Genomic DNA, 20,997 nt, shown 5'->3' with positions numbered 1-20,997 from the left:
AGTCTGATGCGGAAATTTCTTTAGTTATAATCCTGAGAAACTGTTTCTACTTGAACATTTCCAGAGATAAGGAACTCAACATTAAATACAGCTAATTTCAATAGTATCAAATTTTCCTTATGTTGAGAGAAACCTCTCTTTCTTTACCTTTCAGTGGACTTCCCCGTGTCTATTCACCACCTAAACCTACTGCCCACCAATTTTCTTCTTGAGGTCAAACTTCCCAAGTTCCATCCTTTATACAGTTTGCAACAACCAACCTACTAACATTCAAGCACTTAGTACAATGGAACGGGTCTCTTTACTGACGATTCTCTTAATACAGAGTTCTGTAAAACAACTTTCCTTCAAAGAAGATAAACAAATGGTCAATAAACACATGAAAAAATGCTCAACATCACTAATCACTGGGGAAATGCAAATCAAAACTACAAGATAGCATCTTATACCCACCAGGATGACTACTACTCCAAAACCAGAGAATAACAAGTACTGACAAGGATGTGGAGAAATTATAACCCTTGTGCCCTGCTGGTGAGAGTGTATATAACAGTACAGCCACTCGGCAAAACAATACAATGTTTCTTCAAAAAATTAAAAACAGAATTACCATATGATCCAACAATTCCACTTCTGGATATATACCCCAAAGAACTGAAAGCAGGGTCTCAAAGAGATAGCTATATACCCATATTCATGGTAGCATTATTCATAACAGCTAAAACGTGGAAGCAACCCAAGTATCCCATCAATGAATGAATGGATAAACAAAATTTGGTATATATGCACAATGTAATATATTCAGCCTTAAAAAGGAAGGAAATTCTGACATATGCTATAACACAGATGAACCTTGAGGACATTATGTTTACTGAAATAATCCAGTCCCAAAAAGGCAAACACTGTTATGATTTCTACTTGTATGAGGTGCTTAGTCAAAGTCAGAAACAAAAAGAAGAACGGTGGTTGCAAGGGCTGAGGGGGTGGGAAGGTGAGGAGTTACTGTTTACCGGACATAGTTCCAGTTTCCTAAGATGAAAAGAGGTCTAGGGATGGATGGTGGTGATGGCTGTTGTGCAACATCCTGAATTTATTTAATACCACTGAACTGTACACTTTAAAGTTGGTTAAGATGGTTAAGTGCTGTTATATAAACTTCACCACAATAAAAAAAACTGCAACAGAAATGGGGTCTAAATGTGAGCCTAATGACAGGAGGTTCAGTAGAGAGAATGTGGTAAACTGAGTCCAAATTTAGAGCTCCAGACCCTCAAAAGGTATTTATTAAGCACCTACCATGTTCCAGGCACTATGGTAGTTTCTGGAGTTTCAGGAAAGGGCAGTACCAACAAAATCCTCACCAGGCAGTTGAATATATGAAACGAACGCTTAGAGAAAGATTAAAGGTAGAGGACTTGGGTTTGCCAAGGTGACAGCTGAGAGCAGATTAAATATTCTGGAGGAAATTAACACAGGCAAACAAGAGGGCAGAACAGAATTCTGGAACAGCTGTGATACAAAAGAAAGAGCAGCAGGGCTTAGAGTCAGAAAGTCTGAATTCTGGTCGTTGCTCTGTCATTCTACATGAGCCACAAACTCTCACAGTTTCAGCCTCTCCAGCTGCAAAATGAAGATAACACACTTGTGATGAGGATAAAGTCCATAAAAGCACCTGGCATACAGTAGGGCGCTTGATTAAGAACTGTGGGATGTACAGCCTACTGGTGTCACTCAGGAGCCATATTAAACATGCTGTAGACAGGCAGACTCACCCAGGGTGAGAACTTTTAGCACAGCCAGGCTACCAACAATGAAATTAGAAAACAAAAATATTGACGATCACCATAATAACCTCACTAAGGAATTCAGTGATACGGCCTTGAATACTCAAAGTAATCCTAGGCAGTAGATATCACTACCCCCACTTTATAGATGTGATCATTAAGGCTCAGAGGAAATAGGCCTTTCAGTGTGGACCAAGTCTGACTTCAGGAGCTCGAGCTCTTAACTGTCACACTATTATTTCACCAAGCTACCCTGGGAGATGGGTAGGGAATGCACAAAAGCAGAATGTCCAAGCACCTGCTGTCTGGGCCAAGTAAATTAGATAACTTCAAAAAGGCAAGATTAAAAAGGCTTTTAAAATGTAATAAAGCACGGTTTCAGAAACCATGGCAGAGATGTAACCTCGCACAGCAAGAACTGGGCACAGAATGGTTCTGTCTAAACAATGCCCTCAGGCAAGTGGTGACAGGCTCCATGAATAACAGCTGCAAATGCTAGTCTCTGAACAATGTGTGTGTGTGTGTGTGCGCGCGCGTAATATAAAAAGTATGCCTGGTCACCCAGTGGCTCCTTCCACCCACAGTAGCATTCAGAAACAAATTTGCCACCAGCGGCAGTGTTTTCAAATACAAAGAAGAGTATGGTTCTAAGCGATGATGTTGTAAGAAAACCCAGCTCCAGATGGCTTATCTGCAAAGGCATGTAAACTGGCTGTTTGTCCTAGTCCATCCATGTATCACCCAAATAAAGCATCAGGAGTTGCTATTAACAACCAAGACATGCACACAGACAGTGCTGCTGAGGCCACAACTACATCAGCACTGCACTGAAAACTCTAGGGCTATAAATCCCTATGGTTAAGAAATTCAATATACTCTTTCTTGCTTCTACCCTGACCCCAAGCTTCGTCACTAACACATCCTTCCTAACCCCTTCCCTCAGATCCCATCAGAGAATTATCCACCTAAGTATAAACTCCCTTTCAGCTCTCCCATACGTCTAAATCCCACCTTTTTCCTCATCAACCCAAACTCTTTCTTTCCTAGTCTTTCTATCCTGCCCAATGAAACACCTTTTCTAATGTGAATAAACCCATCCACCTCCTCTGCTATTCCCTTAGGAAGTACTCCTTTCATCTCCCTGATACACCAAAATCACATCACTCCCACACATCCCTTTCCTTCCACCTTCTCCTGCTGCTCTCACCACCTGTCACCTCCAGATCAGCATCCCACGACCTTCCTCTCAGAGGGGTCTGTGCCATCCACCCACACAGCCTTCTAACCTGCCTCATCATGACTCTCTATCACGCTCCACCACACACACTCTCAGCCTTTCTTCACTGGTTCTAGCAACTGGCTCAGTCTTACCTTTTAAAGAGAGAAATTTATCACGACCGTTTTTAAAAGGGCTTATCAACAACCTATATTTAAATATATACACAACAGCCACCAAGTAATGGAAACAACAATATTGATATCTCGGGGTCTCTGGTGTCCCTGATCAGCATGAGTAGAGACTACTGAGAGAAAGAAGTCAAAGGTGGGGTGAGGGCTGGGGTAAGGTGAAGATCAGGAATGAAGCAGGAATGCCTTGGTAATAAAAAAGTGTTATGGTTAGATTTCAGGATGTATGAAAATATCTTTGGATAAAAATGGCCACATTAAAATGTCATTTGCCACAAAGCAACTTCCAGGATAGATGGAAATGTTTTGGATCGTGATAAGGTGTAGTGCATATGGGCTCTATCCATTTGTCAAGACTGACAGCTAACATTTGTGCATTTCAGTGTGTGTAAATCACACCTCAAAAAAACACCTGTATAATAAGAATAACGATAATCCAGTGGGTAGAGGTATACAGACAAAACAAGAAGGACAGGATGCCGTTAACTGTTGAAAGTGATTGGATACATGAGGGTTCATTATAATATCCTGTTTATGTATGTTTGAAATTTTCTATAATCAAGCTTTTAAAATGTGCCATGCCCAGCTCCCACACACCTCATGCTCAGCCATCACATCCTTCATAACTTCGACCTCTGCACCAAAGCTCCTAACATTGCAATTTCAATATTTACCACAGATTTTCCAACAGCCCAAGAGAAGCACTAACTCAGCGCCTGTGCTGGACATTCAAATGCTCCATTTCAGGAGCACTCTTGTCCAAGAGCTCAGCCTGAAAAGACTTCTTTCTGAGCATTATCTTCCAATTTTTCTTGCTGATGCTGTGTCCCTGCTTTTCACTTTGTAGCCTCCATCCCTAGATCCTACTTACCTAGTCCTGCTTGTGTACTGGGGACCTGAAAATTTACTAAGGGCTTCCTACAAATGCTTGTGAGAACAAAAAGACAAAAGCAAATGGGGTGAATGTAAAAAATAGTTACCTTTTGATCTCTGTTCCTTACTGTTCCTTACTATTAGAACATCTTTTGACTCTTTCACTATCTGTGTCACTTTTTTTTTAGCTTCCACATGTAAGTGATATCATATATTTGTCTTTGATTTTTTTTAGTGGACGTACTAGGGATTGAACCCAGGATCTCGTGCATGCCAGGCACATACTCTACCACTGAGCTATTACCCACCCTCAACACTTTCACAATCTGGATTTTATTGTCATAACTATAGAAACTCCTTGGTCCAAGATTACCAATGATCCCCTTGCCTTCAAATTCAATGCTCATTCTCTAACACCTTTGTGCAGCATTTTAAAGTACTAGCTAACCTTTCCCTTTTGACTGCTGTGCTACTGTACTCTTCCTGGTTTCTTCCTCTGGATCTTCTTTCCACTTCATCTTATGTTGGGCCTCCTCTCCTTTGCAAGTAACAGTCCTGTTCAATGGAACTTTCTGCAACTCATGATCCATTCTGTATCTGTGCTGTCCAACATGGTATCCACAGGTCACATGTGGCTACTGAATACCTGAAATAGGGCTAGTTATTACTGAGAAACAAACTTTTAATTTTATTTCATTTAAGTTAATGTAAATTTAAATAGCCACATGTGGCCAGTGGCTACGGTACTAGACAATGCAGCCCTATAATCTCTCTCTCTCATTCTCATGACTTCAGTTATCACCTCCATATTCAAGGACTGAGCAAAGTGACCTGGGTGAGTACTAGAAAATAAAATTAATCACCTCCACCATCATCTCTTCCCTTCCCTTACCCATAAACACCTTTCCCCTCCCAACATCCTCAGTTCTGTAAACAGAATTCATCATCCAAGTCATCTGAGTTTGAACTGTCTATTCCTCATATCTAAGCAGGAGTCTATTCCCTTTGAGTTACTTAACTGATCTCCCTGTCTCCAGTCCAATGCACATAAAAGCACAATTCCTTCCAGGTATCATGCATTCAACTGGTTAACTTCGTGGCCCTGCCTTTTTCAAATATATAATGATTCCCCACTGCCCACCAGTGAAGTTTAAATTCTCTAGGACAACACAGCCATCAGGTCAGTACACAGTCTGGCCCCAAGCTACCTTTCAAGCTACCTACCTTCTACCTCTTAAGCCTCCTACTCTCCAGCCAAAAAAAGGATTCTTTACCATTCTCAGTACATTCTATCATAATGTTTGTATCCACACCTCTCTGCATGTTCTTCCATGCTCTTTAAATACCCTTCTGACCTCTGTTAAAATCCTAACCATCTTTCAAGGTTCAGCTCAAATTCCACCTCTTCCATGAGTTCCTCGGGTCTTCACTAACCCCCACCAAACAGTAATCTCTTCTTTTATGAGTTCTCAATGCACTTTTTAACCACACTACATTTATGACAATAACCAATTTTTGCTTTGTTAGAAGTAGGTTTATATTCATTTCTCATTGTATCACAAGCCCTTCAAAGATGGATGTCATGTCTTAGATATCTTTCTACCAATAGTGTCTGATAAAATGACCAGTACAAAATAGACACTTAATAGTTATATCTACTGATTATGATAATTTCACTTGAGTTACTCATGTGTAAAGAATGTTCAGTTATCTCAAAAGTGGCTAAGGCCACTAAATTATCCCTGTAATTTTTTCAAAAGCAGACAGATATTTTATGTATATGCAATTCCCCAGATTGCCTTAAGTAGGAGCTTCAAACTACTAAAAAATATCCTTCCTATTCTGGTCATGTACTATCAGTATAAAGACTAAAACTGGCACCGATCTATTATGTCTCCTATGGGAATACAGAGATTGTCTATTTTAAATACAGCTCTTTGGATCAACATAGCAAACTGGTATTTCAGGGCCTCATGGGATATAACTGATTCAAGTTTAATATGATTCAAGTGACAGAAATAAATTATTCGATGGTAATAACAACTATCATTTATTGAGCACTTATGAGTATTTCAGATACTACTGTTAAATACTTTTATATTATCTCATTTAATTTTTATGCCACTCTATGTGATCAGTACTGTTATTCTCATTTTACATATTTAGAAATCAGGCATAAATGATAGATCATGCATCTAAGAAAAACTGTCCATTAGTATAACCAAACGAACGGTCAGAAGATGCATGTGCAGAAAAGCAATTACCCAGAAGCCCTGGTCTAGGACTCCCAGACTAAGACCCGCTTTGGTTCACTAGGTATAACCTCACTGAGCCTCAATGTTCCCACTGGTCCTTACTCCTCATAGTTGTAAGAATCAAATGAAATAACAGATATGGAAATGAGAGGTAAAAGAGCACTGGACTTGAGGGTAAGGGACCTAGAATCTAATCTCCACCCTGACATTTACTACATGTAAGTCTTTGTACAGATAAATCCTACAGCTTCTTTGAGCCACATCCACTCTATTGACAAGTGTGAATCGCCTACGTATGTGCCAGACATTCTGCTAAGTGTTAGGAATACGAAAGTGAATGTGATGGATACAATCTCCTGTCCTCGCAGAACTCATAGCCTAGAGGGAAATACAGGTAAGTAAGACAGACAATTATACTTCGAGTAGGTTAAGTGTCTGGATAGGGGAGTATGTAAGACACACCCCTAACCTAGATTTAAGGGTCCAGGGACACTTCCCAAAAGGAAATGACTTCTAAGCTGAGACTGGAAGGATGAGTTTTAGGCAAAGAAGAGTTCCAAGAAGAGAGAACAAAGTTCAAAGACACATGCACAGGGGGCAAGTGTTAACAGTAGATGCTAGAGAAGTAAAGAGGATTAAGAGCAAATATAAGAGACATTTCTGTATAATTTCTTACAATTGCATTTGAATTACAATTATCTCAATAAAAATTTCAATTAAAAAATTTGTGAGAGTACTCTGTAAACTGAGATGCACATTAACTATTTCAGTTGGTATTATTACTAATAATCAATTGCATAATGTATATTGCTACAGAGAGCAAAGCTGGAAAGGTCGTTACAATGGAAATAAAACTATTAAGGTGAGCTAGTAACCATATTTCAGTACTTGACCAAAGTTTGGGAAACCGTGATTCAGTACCTTTCACATCTGGTCGATACTGCAGTCCATCATCTTTCTTTCCCAACAGACTAGTGTCATCTGTGTCTGTAAGAGAAAATAGTTTTCATATTAAGAGACCTATAAGGGGGGGAGGGTATAGCTCAATGGTAGAGCATGTGCTTAGCATGCATGAGGTTCTGGATTCAATCCCCAGTACCTCCATTAAAATAAATAAATAAAAACCTAATTACCTCCCCTCAAAAACAACAAAAAAAGAGACATATGATGTTTAACTCACACCATGAAACTACTAAATATTCCAAATGTCCTCACCAACTCTTTTTCCACTTATCCTGCTCCCATTTTCCACCATTTGCTTCATCTATGCTGCCACTTCTATCTCAGGCCTCAAGGCACCCCAGATACATACGCACTTTGCATGATGAACAGTCTGATTTCATTCAGACTCAGCTCAAATATCATCTTCTTAAAAAGCCTTCCCCGAGCAAACTGGAATAACACATACCCTGAAGAGAAAGGATTAGCCCTTTCTCCAAGAGACAATGGTCTCAAGATTTACCTTCTCCCACCACTGTTTCCCTGGAAATACACCAGATTAAGACAAATGTGGACTCTCAATTGTGTTAACAGACAAAATTTACTATAACAATGACCCCCTGACTGGTGAATTGTATTAGGACTGGGACGACTGTACATAAACCAGAAAATACCTGTTGGGAAGCACAAGCTTCAGCTTCCCAGTACACATGGAGGGGTAGGGAAGGTATAGTTAAGTGTAAATGGGAATCAAGATAAAACTTAAGGACTCCAAAGGATTCTAAGTTGGCATGGTTTCAATTAACAAAATCCTCAAGCTTGACCCACTATTCTGAATTTGACATTCCAGGTAGTACCATTCAACCACGCACCAGTTCCTCAGAAAAGATATTCTTTTTTTTTTTGGCAGGGAGTAATTAGGTTTCTTTCTTTTTAGAGGAATTACTGGGGATTTGAACCCAGGACCTTGCGCATGGTAAGCCTTCGCTCTACCACTTAAGCTATACCCTCCCCCCAGAAAAGATATTCTTTCTCTAAGTTACCTTTTCAACATTAGGCTGTAAATGCCACTCCATGAAAGAAAACAAACCACATTACTTCTTCAAGATCAAAGCTAAGTGGACTGTCCACCTACAAGAGGTCCCTATCAGCAAACAGTTTCTTTTACCATTACACACCAACTCCCACCTAAAAATCTTCTGACAAGCTTCTTGGGCATCCTATGGTAGCTTAGACCACAGATACTGCCATCAGTTGTTCAATATTTCACAAATAGCTTGTTATCAGTATAAAACACCAAACTCTGGTTTACAACTTTTTTCCCTTAGCTCAGATAAAGACACATCCTTTTAGTAAGTCCAAAAATAGGAGAGGGGATTAGAAGGAATAGGGTTAGGCCTAGTAAACAGGAAAGATGCACAATCCTAGTCCATGAAAATGTATCTGGCCCTTGTTTGTGACTACGAAATGATACATTATCCAGGCTTATTGTGTATTACTAGGAAAAAAGGTTGAAAACCTCTCCTTTAGTGACTCAGTATTTCTATTAGAGTTAGAAAACAAAAATTCATTTTTAGTTGGTATCATGGCTTCTAAACTATGACAAAAAGCAAGAAGGGGAAAAAGAATTTTAAGCTGATGGTAGTAACTTTTCCTTACATTCCTTAACTCCATGCCAAAATCTCTAACAGTACATTACATGCAGGGGCATAAACTACAGAGAATGTGAAAAGTAAATTATTATACTCTAGAAAAAAAGATGAAGAAATACATGGCAATACTTACAGTTTTACTGTAATTAAAATAAGTTGACCAATTCTTAAATAACTATAATCATTACAAATTTGAGACACCCTTTAAGAACTATAAATATATCTATAGATCAACTTAGTAATTAAATAAACAACAAAGAAACACCATTTGTATCTTGAGATAATGAAAATAAATGAAAAAAAGCTAAATTAGTAACAGAAGAAATTCTAAAATATATGAAAAGAATATGAAGATGACTGTGTGTGTGTGTATACATATATATGTGCATGACTGGGACATTATGCTGTATATGAGAAGTTGACACATTGTAACTGACTACACTTCAATAAGAAAAGAAAATAAACATTGCATACCCATAAAAAATAAAAATTAAAAAATATACATAGTACTGAAAAAGTACAGCATCAAAGATTCCTCATTTTACATATCTGAAACACCACCAAAATGTACAAATAAGACTAAAGACATGTGATACTAAAGACAGGTCTCTAGATAAGTAGAATGAATGTTACCTGTGCAATGACCAAGATGCCTTTATATCAATTTGTTCTTGTTTTATACAAGATGCCTCTCGAACAAAACAGGGATTGTTATAGGAACTCCCATCAGAAGCACACACAGGATTAAAACTGTATCCACTGCAATCTATATTACATACACACCTGGCGAAAAAAACCAAAAATTACCAATATTTCACAACAAAACTATTTCACAATGCTGCAACAGCAAAAAAGAGCAATTTTTGCTTGTTTTTACTCTTTAACTTTTTTAACTGAAGTATAACTGATTTACAATATTCTATTAGTTGCAGGTTTAGAACATAGTGATTCAATATTTTTATAGACTATACTCCACTTAAAGTTATTACAAAATGGCTATCTTCCCTATGCTGTACAATATATCCTTATAGCTTCTTTATCTTATACACAGTAATCTGTAAGCAATTCTTTCTTTTTTGTGTGCTTTCTGTAACAGAAGTCAATACACTGCTTTAACTCACTGATTAAAAACTTAAGCAAAGTGAATGTTTGGCTAACAATTTCTTTTTCAAGTGAGAATTTAGAGATAATTTCAACCAGATATTATTAACCCACTGGTTTCTCCAGAATTTTCATATCTGGAGACAACAATCAAGAGATGTCAAATGTCAACAGTACGAATTAAAAAGCAACATGATAGAGAAAGCGCACAGAACTATGAGTCAAAAGTCATGAATCTAAATCCTAGCCCAACTAATAATTAGATTTGTGTCCATATTCTCCAAGTCTGAGTTTAACAATCTGTAAAACAGAGATGATAATATACCTAACCTTACCAAATAATTAGGAAGATTAAAAACATAATACATATGAAACATGCCAGACAGAAGCCCCTCAAAAGTGCTTCCGAGCTGCACATCCACCTGGATAACTGAAGTCCACTGAACACTGAGAATGCATTACAGAGAAGGTCAAGGAAGTTCAACACATGGCCACTCCTCTCAAGGAAAGTAAAATCTAATTGGGAACATAAAAATAAAAAACATAGACTCTCCTATTTCCAACAACATGGTGGACTCAGAACTTGTACTAATCCTCCCACTGAAAACAACAAAAACAAAAATACTGGATAAAATATTTTAAAACATTCTCAAATGTATTTGTAAGTTGTCAAGAAAGCAAGGGATATGCAGAACAAAAGTTAAATGAAGACAGGAATAAAGAAAGGTCGATTACATTTACTGAAGTTGATTTTCACCTTAAAGGCATTTGCTAATTAGGTAATAAATTCAATTCTCAACTTTCTGGCTTTGCAGGCCTCTGGGAAAAGAAGGCAAAGAATACTGATCTACCTAAGGTGGGGAGTCTGAAGACCCTGGAAAAAAGTATGAGAGTAAAGTAGAAATGAGTTGCCATATTCCAAGGGGACTGTTTAAAGGAGAAAAAAAAAAAAAAAATCTGTCCTGAGCCATGGCAATGAAGAGTGGGAAGAAAAACATCTCCCCTGAGAATTCAAAACCACAAGCCAGCCCTCACATGGGTAATTACAACTTAAAACACTACTTGAGTGTTCAGAAAAACCTCAAGTCCTTAATTTATTTTAAGAGTCAAGGAGTAGAAGGGGCCCTAGGCAACTAACAAAAGTAAATGCGACCCTCTCTGGAGAAGCCCAACTTGATCATCCTAGACCTCAAACATTTCCCAAGATACAATTCTGAGAAAAACAAGCAATCACATACACGCTCGCTCACTCCCAGACCCACAACAGACAAGGAAATACAACACTACGGGCAGAGCAAACCAAGTGAAAAAGGACCAAAGAGAACTTCTAATAAATAAAGAATGTATTACTAGAAATAAAAAATTTAACAGGAAGATTTAGATAAACTAAAGGTGAATTCGTGAACTGGAATACAGGTCAGAAACAATCACCCAGACCATAGTAGAGTCAAAGAGAAAGAACATACAAAAAAAAAAAAGATTAATTAAGAGATGTGGAAGACAGAATCACAAGATTTAATAAAAATCTGACTGGAGTTTCAGAAGGATTTAAAAGAATGAGGCAAGGGAAATTTCTCAATCTTAAGACTGAAAAAAGATACCAATCTAAATATGCAAGAAGCCTAATAATTTCTAAAGAGGATTATTAAAAAGGAATCTTGACAGCAAAATACATCACAGTGCAATTTTTGTAACAACAACAAAAAATATTTTAAAAGCAGCCAGAAAGAAGAGAAAGATTACCTTCAAAGAAGCAAGAAGACAGGTGTCTTCAAAAGCAATACTGAAGCTGAACTGTTTATTTATAGCCAAAAGACAGTGAAATAATACCTGCAATGTGCTGAGATAAAATAGTATTCTATATAAAAAGAAATATCTTTCATGAGCAGGTGTGAAATAGAAGTAATTAGGAAGAAGTAAAAATTTAGAGAGTTTGTCAACTGCTAGCTGTCAGTCAAGGAAATTATAAAGGCAATAGAAAAAGTGATCGTATAAGGAAGATCTGAGATGCAAACACAAAAGAAGAACAAAAGTATAAATATGTAAGTAACGGTAACAAACTACTGACAACAATGCTGTGTGCTGCTAAGTTTATTTAAAACAGTAAATTAAAATATTATAATGATAGCATACAAATCAGGAAGAACTGAAATCAGTGTTCTAAGAAAAACAGAGATATTAATGAACCTTTGACTGTGATAAGTTGAACACGCATGTTAAAATTCCTAAGACTACCACCAAAAGGAGCATCCATAACACTGAAACTAACACAGGAAAAAAAAATCCAAAAGAATGCAAGAAAGGAAGAAGCAAAGGAAAGGCAAGACAAAAGTACAAAATAAGATAACAAAAACCAAAATATATCAGTAATTATAATATATTTAAGTGAATTAAATTTTCTAGTTAAAAAACAGAGTTAGGCTGGATAAAATACAAAAGCCAGCTATATGCTGCTTATAAGGTCCATGTTAACCTTATGGTTAATGACATAGGTAGTTGACAGGGCCTGGGGGAGAGGGAGTGGGGAGTCACTGTTTAATAGGTACAGTTTCAGCTTCATAAGATTAAAAGAGTTTTGCAGGTGGATGGTGGTGGTGGTAGCACAACATTATGAAACTATTTAATACCACTGAACAGTACACTTAAAAATCGTTAAAATGTTTAATTTTATTATGTGTATTTTATCAAAATACAAGGATAGGGAGAGATACACTGTACCTGGAATAGAAAAAACCTAGTACGGCTACATATCTGTATATATCAGACATAACAGGCTTCGGGGCAAAATAGATTATGAGAAAGAAAGAAGGTTCCTTATAATAAAAACTTTTACTCACCAGCAAGATATAATAATTCTAAATATTTTTAAATAGTCTCAAAATTTATAAAGCAAAAATTGATAAAAACCACAATGAGAAACAGCCAAGTCACCATAGTAGATTTTAACATGCGTCTCTCTATAACTCATGTATCAAGCAGATAAAATATCAATAAAACTGAAATATCTACAGATGAAAAAACATGAAGCTGGGATTTGCTTCAAAATATTTCCCCTAAAAAAAGGTGGAGAGAAGAAAAGACAAAACAAAGTTGGATTTTTTTTTACACTAACTAAAACTGAGTGATGGGTATATGGGGAGGGGCCCTCTTTTGTTTCTTCTCATTTTCTGTATGTTTAAAGATTTCCTTAATTCCTGGTGAATTAAAGACCTAAATGTGAAAGGCAAACTACAAAACACTTAGAAGATCAAATATAAGAAGGCTAACAAATGTAACACTGAAATAAAGAAAATCTCACAAAGAGCATAAAAAAGAATCTACAAACCAAAAAATTACTACAGCCTATGTAACCAACAAATAATCAGTATCCAGAATACACACAAAAATTAATTTGAAAAGACTTGGAAGCAGATAAGAATATATGTGAAAAGCTGTTCAACCTGTTCGATAATCAAGAAAACATAAACCACAAGGAGACACCATCACATTCACTAAATAGACAAAAATTAAGAGAACAATACCAAGTGTTGGTAAAGATGAGGAGCAAAGGGAACTCTTATCCTCTGCTAGAGGGAGAACTTACTGGTATAACCACTTTAGAAAACTGGCATTATTACCAGGAAAAGCTGGACTTGCACATGCCCAATAATTTCACTACTGAGTAAAGCCCTTGAAAATCTCTTACACATGCACACCAAAAGACATGCTAAGAATGTTCACAGAGCATTATTCACGAGATCGAAAGAATCCAAATGTCCATCAGTTGTAAAACGGCCTGTAAAAGGATGTGTCAAGCAACTGAATTCCATAAGGAGCTATGTGGCTTAACATGAATAAATCTCAAAAACATAATGCTGAGCAAAAGAAGGTACATACAGTGTGATTCCACTTAAACAAAACTCAAAATCAATCAAAAGCCAAATAATAATTATTAAGACATGTATCATGTGATAAAACTATTATAAAGAAAGCAAAGGAATGATTTCCACAAAATGCAGTAGAGTGGGTTGATCAAAGAAAAATGTGGTTGGGGAGGGTCATGGTGGGCAGCTTGAAAGCATTGACAATACCCAATTTCTTGACTTGGAGTCATAGTTTGTTTCATTTTTGTGCATTAAACCAAACGTGTTAAGTTTTCACAAACTTTTGAATGTATGCTCTATTTCATAATTTAAATTAAGGCACCAGGAAAACATTTAAAATTCATAAGAATATTTACTAACAAGTCAAAAATGGCTTTTACATTTTTAAAGGGGTAGGAGGGGGAGGAAAAAACAAGAATACGTGACAAAGATCATATGTGGCTCTCCAAGTGCAAAATATCTACCATCTGACCCTTTATAGAAAAACTTTGCCAACTCAAGGTTTAAGGGATAAAAGTGGGCAAAACTGGGGTGGCAGTAAAATAGAAATAGTGGCTAATATAAGAGTGTTATCATAGAACAGTTTCAGGAATGAGAAAAGGCCCAGCGTCAAAGGCAAGATACCACACCAATCTCATAAGGAGAAACGAGTGACCCAGCAGAGGGCATTGCAGCTCAGTAGGAACTGCATTCACTGAGCGTAGGGAGAGTCAGTGCTCCTCAATGGGATGGTATCACTGTGTTTAAGATCAGAAAACATGAGAGCAACTGTTTTCAGTAGCACGTGAGGAAAGAAAATGAAACGACCATCTCAAGGAATGTCCAGCTCAGTGAAACAGTCAGCAAAGGAGGACTGTAACAGACCCTAAAGGCCACTGATACTACTGATTACAACGATTACAGGTATTTGTAGAGGGCAGGATGCCCACACAGGAGAGTGCACAGAAGTGGAAAGAAATCGCTTCAGCAAATATGCCAAATTCAAAACATTTAACAACCATTTACTCAGCAACTACTGTGCAGGTATAGTCACATCTGCGTCTTTAATCCTGATGACAAATTATGAACAGGGACGCTGAACATGAAAGAAGTTAAAGAGCCCAAGATCACAAACCTAACAAGCGACTGGGATGGTGTTCTCTCTACTCGTCACAGCTGTCACATAAAACAGACATCTCAGCGGGGAAAGAGACGAATGGAAGGAGGTAAGTGGTTGTTCTCCACATTGATATGATGAAAATCTTTTCACTAAATTGGCCCTGCTTTTCTCTCAAACACACCAGGGCCACTCTTGACTCAGGGCTTCCCTCTTCCCCAAACACTTTTCACTCTAACATCCACCTCCTTCAAGTTTTGTCTCAAATCCTAAAAGAATAGCCAAAAATTAAATCACTAAGTATCCATTTAAGAAATTAGAAAAAGAGCAATGAAATAAATCCAATGAAAACAAAAAAGGGAAAAATATAGATGACATGGATATGGATATAGATATATAAATACATCTCGGCAGAAACAGAGAACAAAGTTACAACAGAGAACATCAATAAAACTGAAACTTGGTTCTTTGAAAAGACTTTCAAATCAGCAAAGCAGGATGAGAGAAAAAGAGAGAAAACAATATCAGGACTGAAAAAAACCACAAATCATGGTTTAAAAGATAATAAAAGTTTATTGTAATTTTACGTCTGCAAGTTTGAAACCTTAGGTGAAATGAGTAACTTAAAAAAAAATGAACTATTAAATTTGACCAAAAAGAAACAGAACCTAAATGGTACTATAATCATTAAAGAAATTAAATCAGTTTTTTTAAATGTCCTTCGAAGATAGCATCAGATCCAGGGGTTTTTTTTTAAAAAGAGAATTCGCAAGCACATTAATTCCATCACTCAATAAATAGATAATTTTATTCTTACACAAAATCATCTAAAGAATAGAAAAAATACTTCCTAATTCATTTTATAAGGCCATATATCCACATAAAAATAAAGTAACAGATTATACCTCATTGAATAAAAGTGAGTAAAAGAAAATCTCATCCTTATAGTAGATAGATTACCAACTAGTAATGCACAGGCAGAAAAAGATACTGCAATCATAAAATAAAAATAAGATGTTGTAAAAAGGAAGCACTATGAGAATTAAAATGAGCACTTAGAAATTAAAAAGTACAGGAGAAATGACAAACTCAAAAAAAGACTTGGAAGATAATGCTCAAGAAATCTCTCAGAAAGCATAGCAAACATTTTTTAAAATAGAAAACAGGAGAGAAAAGAAAATTAAAGGACTAGTCTAGAATGTCCAACATCCAAATAACAGAAGTGCCAGAAACAGAAAAGAGAGGAAAGTAAATCAGCAAAGAACTAACTGAAGAAAACTTCTCAAATCAGAAGTCAGTAAGTTTCTAGGAAAGAGTGTAACACTGTGAAATTTCATTATACTGGGGACCAAAAGAACATTCTACTTACTTCAAGAAAGAGAAAACAAATCATATACAAAAGACCAGGAATCAGAATGGCTTCAGACTTCACCTGGAAGCTAGAGGACAACAGAGCAATGCTTTTACAGTTCTGAAGGAAAATCATCTCCCACCTAGAATTATGCACTCACCACGTTATAAATCAAATACTAGGTGTAGGATAAAAACATGTTAAACATACGATCTCATCTTGTACCCTTTCTCAAGAAGCTCCTGAAAGATACACTAAAATGAGAGTAAAACCAAGAAGTTAAAGGCAAAAAAAATATATATATATATACACAAAGAAACAGAGTACCCTGTATAAGAGAGACATAAAGGAATTTCTAGGCTGATGCTTGTGGTATAACAAGCATCTTTGTCCCCTATTCCTGGCAGAGCTCCTAAAACCCTTAGATCTTTGAGTGATAAAAGTCTTCTTTATGCTAATGAGATGACTCATGGCTCCTTCCTTAATTCTGTGAGTCATTTTAGCAAATTATAGAACCTTATGGGAGGTCGTAGGAACCTCCAAATTAGTAGTTTGTTGAGCAGAAATTGCAGGAGACCTCACTGGCAGCTGGTGTCTAAAGAGGGTACAATTTGAGGGTCTGAACCTCTAACTTGTGGGGTCTATTCTAACTCCAAGTAGAGCATATCAGAACTGGAGAATTAAATTGGAGAATACCCAGTTGGTGTAGGAGAACTGGAGAACTGATTGTTGTCGGGAAAGACACAACACTGAAGGAAGACCCCAGGATGACAGCTTTATTAAGAGGGCAATGATCTCATACTGAAATAGTTTCATTCTGTGGACAGATGTGTTGCTGGCTGCCGTTACCAAGATGCCTAGTGCCACTGCGCCCTCTTATTAGACAGAGGACAGGATGTCCAGGTAAGCTTGGTCCCGATTCTTATCTGTACTTGCCTTGATGAAGTTCCCACTCTCCCTTCCAAATCAACTGCCCAAACCAAAGCACACTCACCTAACTGCCATACTTCTTAGAGCTGGAGGTCAGCTACAGTGGGACTAGAAGTAGAGAACACAGAGCAGTCCACTCTCTGACCGCATTTCTGCCAGTCACCCATCCGTACCTGGTGACACTAGAGTCCAGCCAGACGTCTCAGCTGTGACCGCTATGATGTTCCCCATGACTCACTCATGGTCTTGCCTACTGGCTTCCTCAGAAGGGAATCTTATAAACTCTCCAGGAAGACTAAAGCCAGACTCTGACCTGAAGACTGTTTTATGGGTCTTTTCCTGCAACCCTTCAGCTAATGTTGCCGGTTAGGTCAACACACGGTACCATTAATTTGGCAATAGTCTATTTTGTACCCTAGGTGTTAGGTACCCAGGTGAAGTATTCTCTAAATTGCATGTGTATGTTTTAAACACATCTGTATGCAAAATGTACATTTTACAAAAAAAAGTTTTAAATGAAGAGTAGAGCAGAAGTTAGAGCATGCTGCCATTAGTTTAAAAAAAGGAAAGGAAGAGAATACGTGTACATACTAGCTTGTACAAGCGAAAAATATCTCTGGGAGATTAAATAAGAAACAGATCAGTGACTGTCTCTGGTGCAGACAACTGTGTAGCTGTGGAACAGGGGTGGGAAACAGACCTTTTCCTGTAAAGCCTTTTAAAGCTTCTGAATTTCTGACACTGTGAATTTCAAAGGCATGAATGCATACATATATAAATAAATGAATAAATTCAATGACTTCTCTAATTTAGCTCTATGATTTTAGCAAATCACAACTCTTGAGTCTTTGATCATAGGGCTAATACCTCAAACACTGGTGACAGAATCAAATAAGCTTTTGTAAAAAGCCCTTTGAAACCATCAAATACTATGTACATCTGAAAGGTATTATTATTGCAAAATATATATCCCCTTGTCTCTTCCTTTCTCCTCACAGTACACAGAAAGTGTCATTCCTTCTCCATATGGTTAAGTTTTATTTGGCAGTTAGGAAAACACTGGTTTAAACTAATTCATGTGATATTATTCAGATTTAACAAACGCCTAACAAAGCCTGCAACAATTCACCTACAGCAAGTTCTTTACAATAATACTAGTCTTTTCTCACAAATGCTAAATCCTCGCATCGACCCTGTATGCAGCTCTAAGTAAGTAAGCCCTTGTGGGAACTGCCAAGAGTTGAGCAAGACCTACAGAGGGACCCTAAGATACCCATTCTTACGGCAAGTTCATCCAATATAGAAATTAGTAAGACGAAGTCCCTGCACTCAGGGAACCCACAACCTGTTAGTGATCCCAACAGTTAGTGCTATGCAGAGGTTGTTTCACAAGTACCAGGAGGAACACAGAGTTGGACACCTAACTCACAGGGACAGCAGAAAGAGAAAGGGAGGCTGCTGGGAAGAGGCGCTAAAGTCATGCTTCATCCAAGTCTAGAAGGATGAATAGGAACTAAACAAGCTGGTAAATGGTGATGGGACCCCAGGCAGAGAGAATAATAGAGGCAAATTATCAAAGGGTAACAGTCTAACCTCTCAAAAGAAACTAACTGGCAGTTGTATAAAACTACAGGAAGGTATTTCTGGACAAAGGAGCCTGTCATTGTTAACAGTCTGGGTTATACTTTGTATAAAATAATGTTTAATAGTGTTTATTCCCTGTTAGCAGAGGAAAAGAGATAGCATACAATTATTTTTCCATTATAATCTAAGGGGCCATGATAAAAATTTATTAAATTTAAATCATTTTAAAAGTGTTATATTCTAAATATCCAGAGTCAAGCAATGTTAAATGATGAAAATTAACATCATCTCTGATTAGGAGGAAGTAAGAGGTCAAGAGTAGATAATGGTAGGAAAGTACATTGCTTATTCTTTTAAAAAGCATATGCAGCTTCCAGAAAGGAGGACGTAATGGAGGACCCAGATGCAGTGCATTACTCTGTTTAAACAAGGAAAAAGATTTCTTTGCATGTTCCTAGGGAGAGGCTTATCAGATTGTTAACAGTGGCCAGCAATTGTGTCCAAATGGAAAATGGTACCACAGATGACAAAGATGTCCAGCAGGTGGATTAACTGCTTCTCAGCATTGCCTGTCATACTGCACACCTACATGGTTCTTTCTCTCAGCAACTCAGAGCTTATATCACTCAGGGGGAAAAAGGGAACAGCATCTCCAAAGAGATTGACATCAAAGAGGCAGGGGAGCAGGAACAATTTCCATAAATCACATGGCAAACAAAGTTCAAATGAATAATTGGAGGATTTTTATAACTCATTTGTATTGAAATTATGCCAGGTGATTTTACAGACTCCTCAAACCATTCATGGCAGGGATTTAGGTCAAGAATATAAAAGGTCTAGCTAGCTGGGTGAAGGAGTTCTATGACTATCTGGCCCCACTGTCTGGACAAAAGCTGAGGGCTATCTTTACTGATAATCTCAGCCTTGGGCAGATTAGAAATACTGATTAGTTAAAGAGGGGGTGTGGTTGCTAAGAATATATGGTTTAAGTAATACAATTTCCGGGGGTGGGGGATGTATAGCTTCAGTGGTACAGCATATGCTCTTCATGCATGAGCTCCTGGGTTCAATTCCCAGTACCTCCTCTAAAAATAAATAAACCAAATACCTCCCCCCTAAAAATAAATATAATTCACTGTGAAGCAGGTACTGTTTCCAAGTTGTAACACTTAAGCAGAAAGTCCATCCACTATTTCACAACAGTCACAATGGAATACAGAATCCTCACCTATGTGCCTCTCAGAAGCAAAAATAATTTAAATCATAAATAAATCAAAATAGCCACCAAGCAGACAAGACAAAATACATGCACTATGTGAAGTTAATGGACTTCACTTAGAAGAACTTACTTAGTCTTTTTACATTTAGAATTTATTCCTACATTAGCTACAGTTCCTACAAGCGTATTGTTTCCCATTCCAGGGAAGCAGAGAAGCAAATTAATAAATTGTAGTCATCTACAGTCTGGCTCATTGACAAGGGACACTGACAGCACCCAGAAGCAGCAGCTAAGAGCCTAACACAGAAGAAAAAACATTTTTAAAAAACAGATGTAACAACCCAAAACACAAAGCAGAATGGATATTTAAGTGTAGGGGTGAAATAACCACCACAGAGAACATCAGTGGCCTCTGAGAACATCACAGCATTACACTCAAGTGTGCACAATACGATGGATAAATCCCTTGTCATGAGACCTGTGTTCTGGTTCTGTTGCTTAATCACAAGCCACTCAGCCTCTTCTAAACACAGCTTCACCTGTAAAATCAGGATTATACTTACTTGCCCTACTCACCAGACAGACAGGCATAAAGAGCTGAAAAAATAATTTATATAACAATGTTTGAAAACTGTAACACACTGTACAATGTGCGACTTTAAGAATATGTTAAAATACGTTCTGTATACTGTTTAAGAAGACAACATATTTAAATAAATTTCCATTTGAGGCTGGAAGCCCATAAAAAGACCAGCAGGACCCCCAAGCAGGGCCACTACTCTCCTGCCAGCACCATCTGGTTCCCTGGCCCAGAGGCTCTATCTCACTTTTTGCCTCTGAAACAGCTTACTTACCCCTAAAATTCTATTGGTTCCCTGAGCTCACTTCTGATTGGTTACTTCCTTCACTTTTGAGTGGTCCACTTCCCTAACTTCTGATTGGC

General features: G+C 37.5%; 1 protein-coding gene across 1 annotated transcript in view; it reads right to left on the bottom strand.

Moving 5' to 3' along the window:
- The window catches only part of TMEFF1 (transmembrane protein with EGF like and two follistatin like domains 1), a 71,810-nt gene that overhangs the window by 17,907 nt on the left and 32,906 nt on the right, over positions 1–20,997 (bottom strand). Inside the window, 3 exon segments of the mRNA XM_032478089.1 lie at positions 7,241–7,306; positions 9,544–9,565; positions 9,567–9,693. Coding sequence (XP_032333980.1) covers positions 7,241–7,306; positions 9,544–9,565; positions 9,567–9,693 — 215 coding nt within the window.

Source organism: Camelus ferus, chromosome 4 (assembly GCF_009834535.1).
Source record: "Camelus ferus isolate YT-003-E chromosome 4, BCGSAC_Cfer_1.0, whole genome shotgun sequence".
NCBI lineage: Eukaryota > Metazoa > Chordata > Mammalia > Artiodactyla > Camelidae > Camelus > Camelus ferus.
Note: the sequence above shows the minus strand (reverse complement) of the source record. Positions and strands in the feature narration are given on the sequence as shown.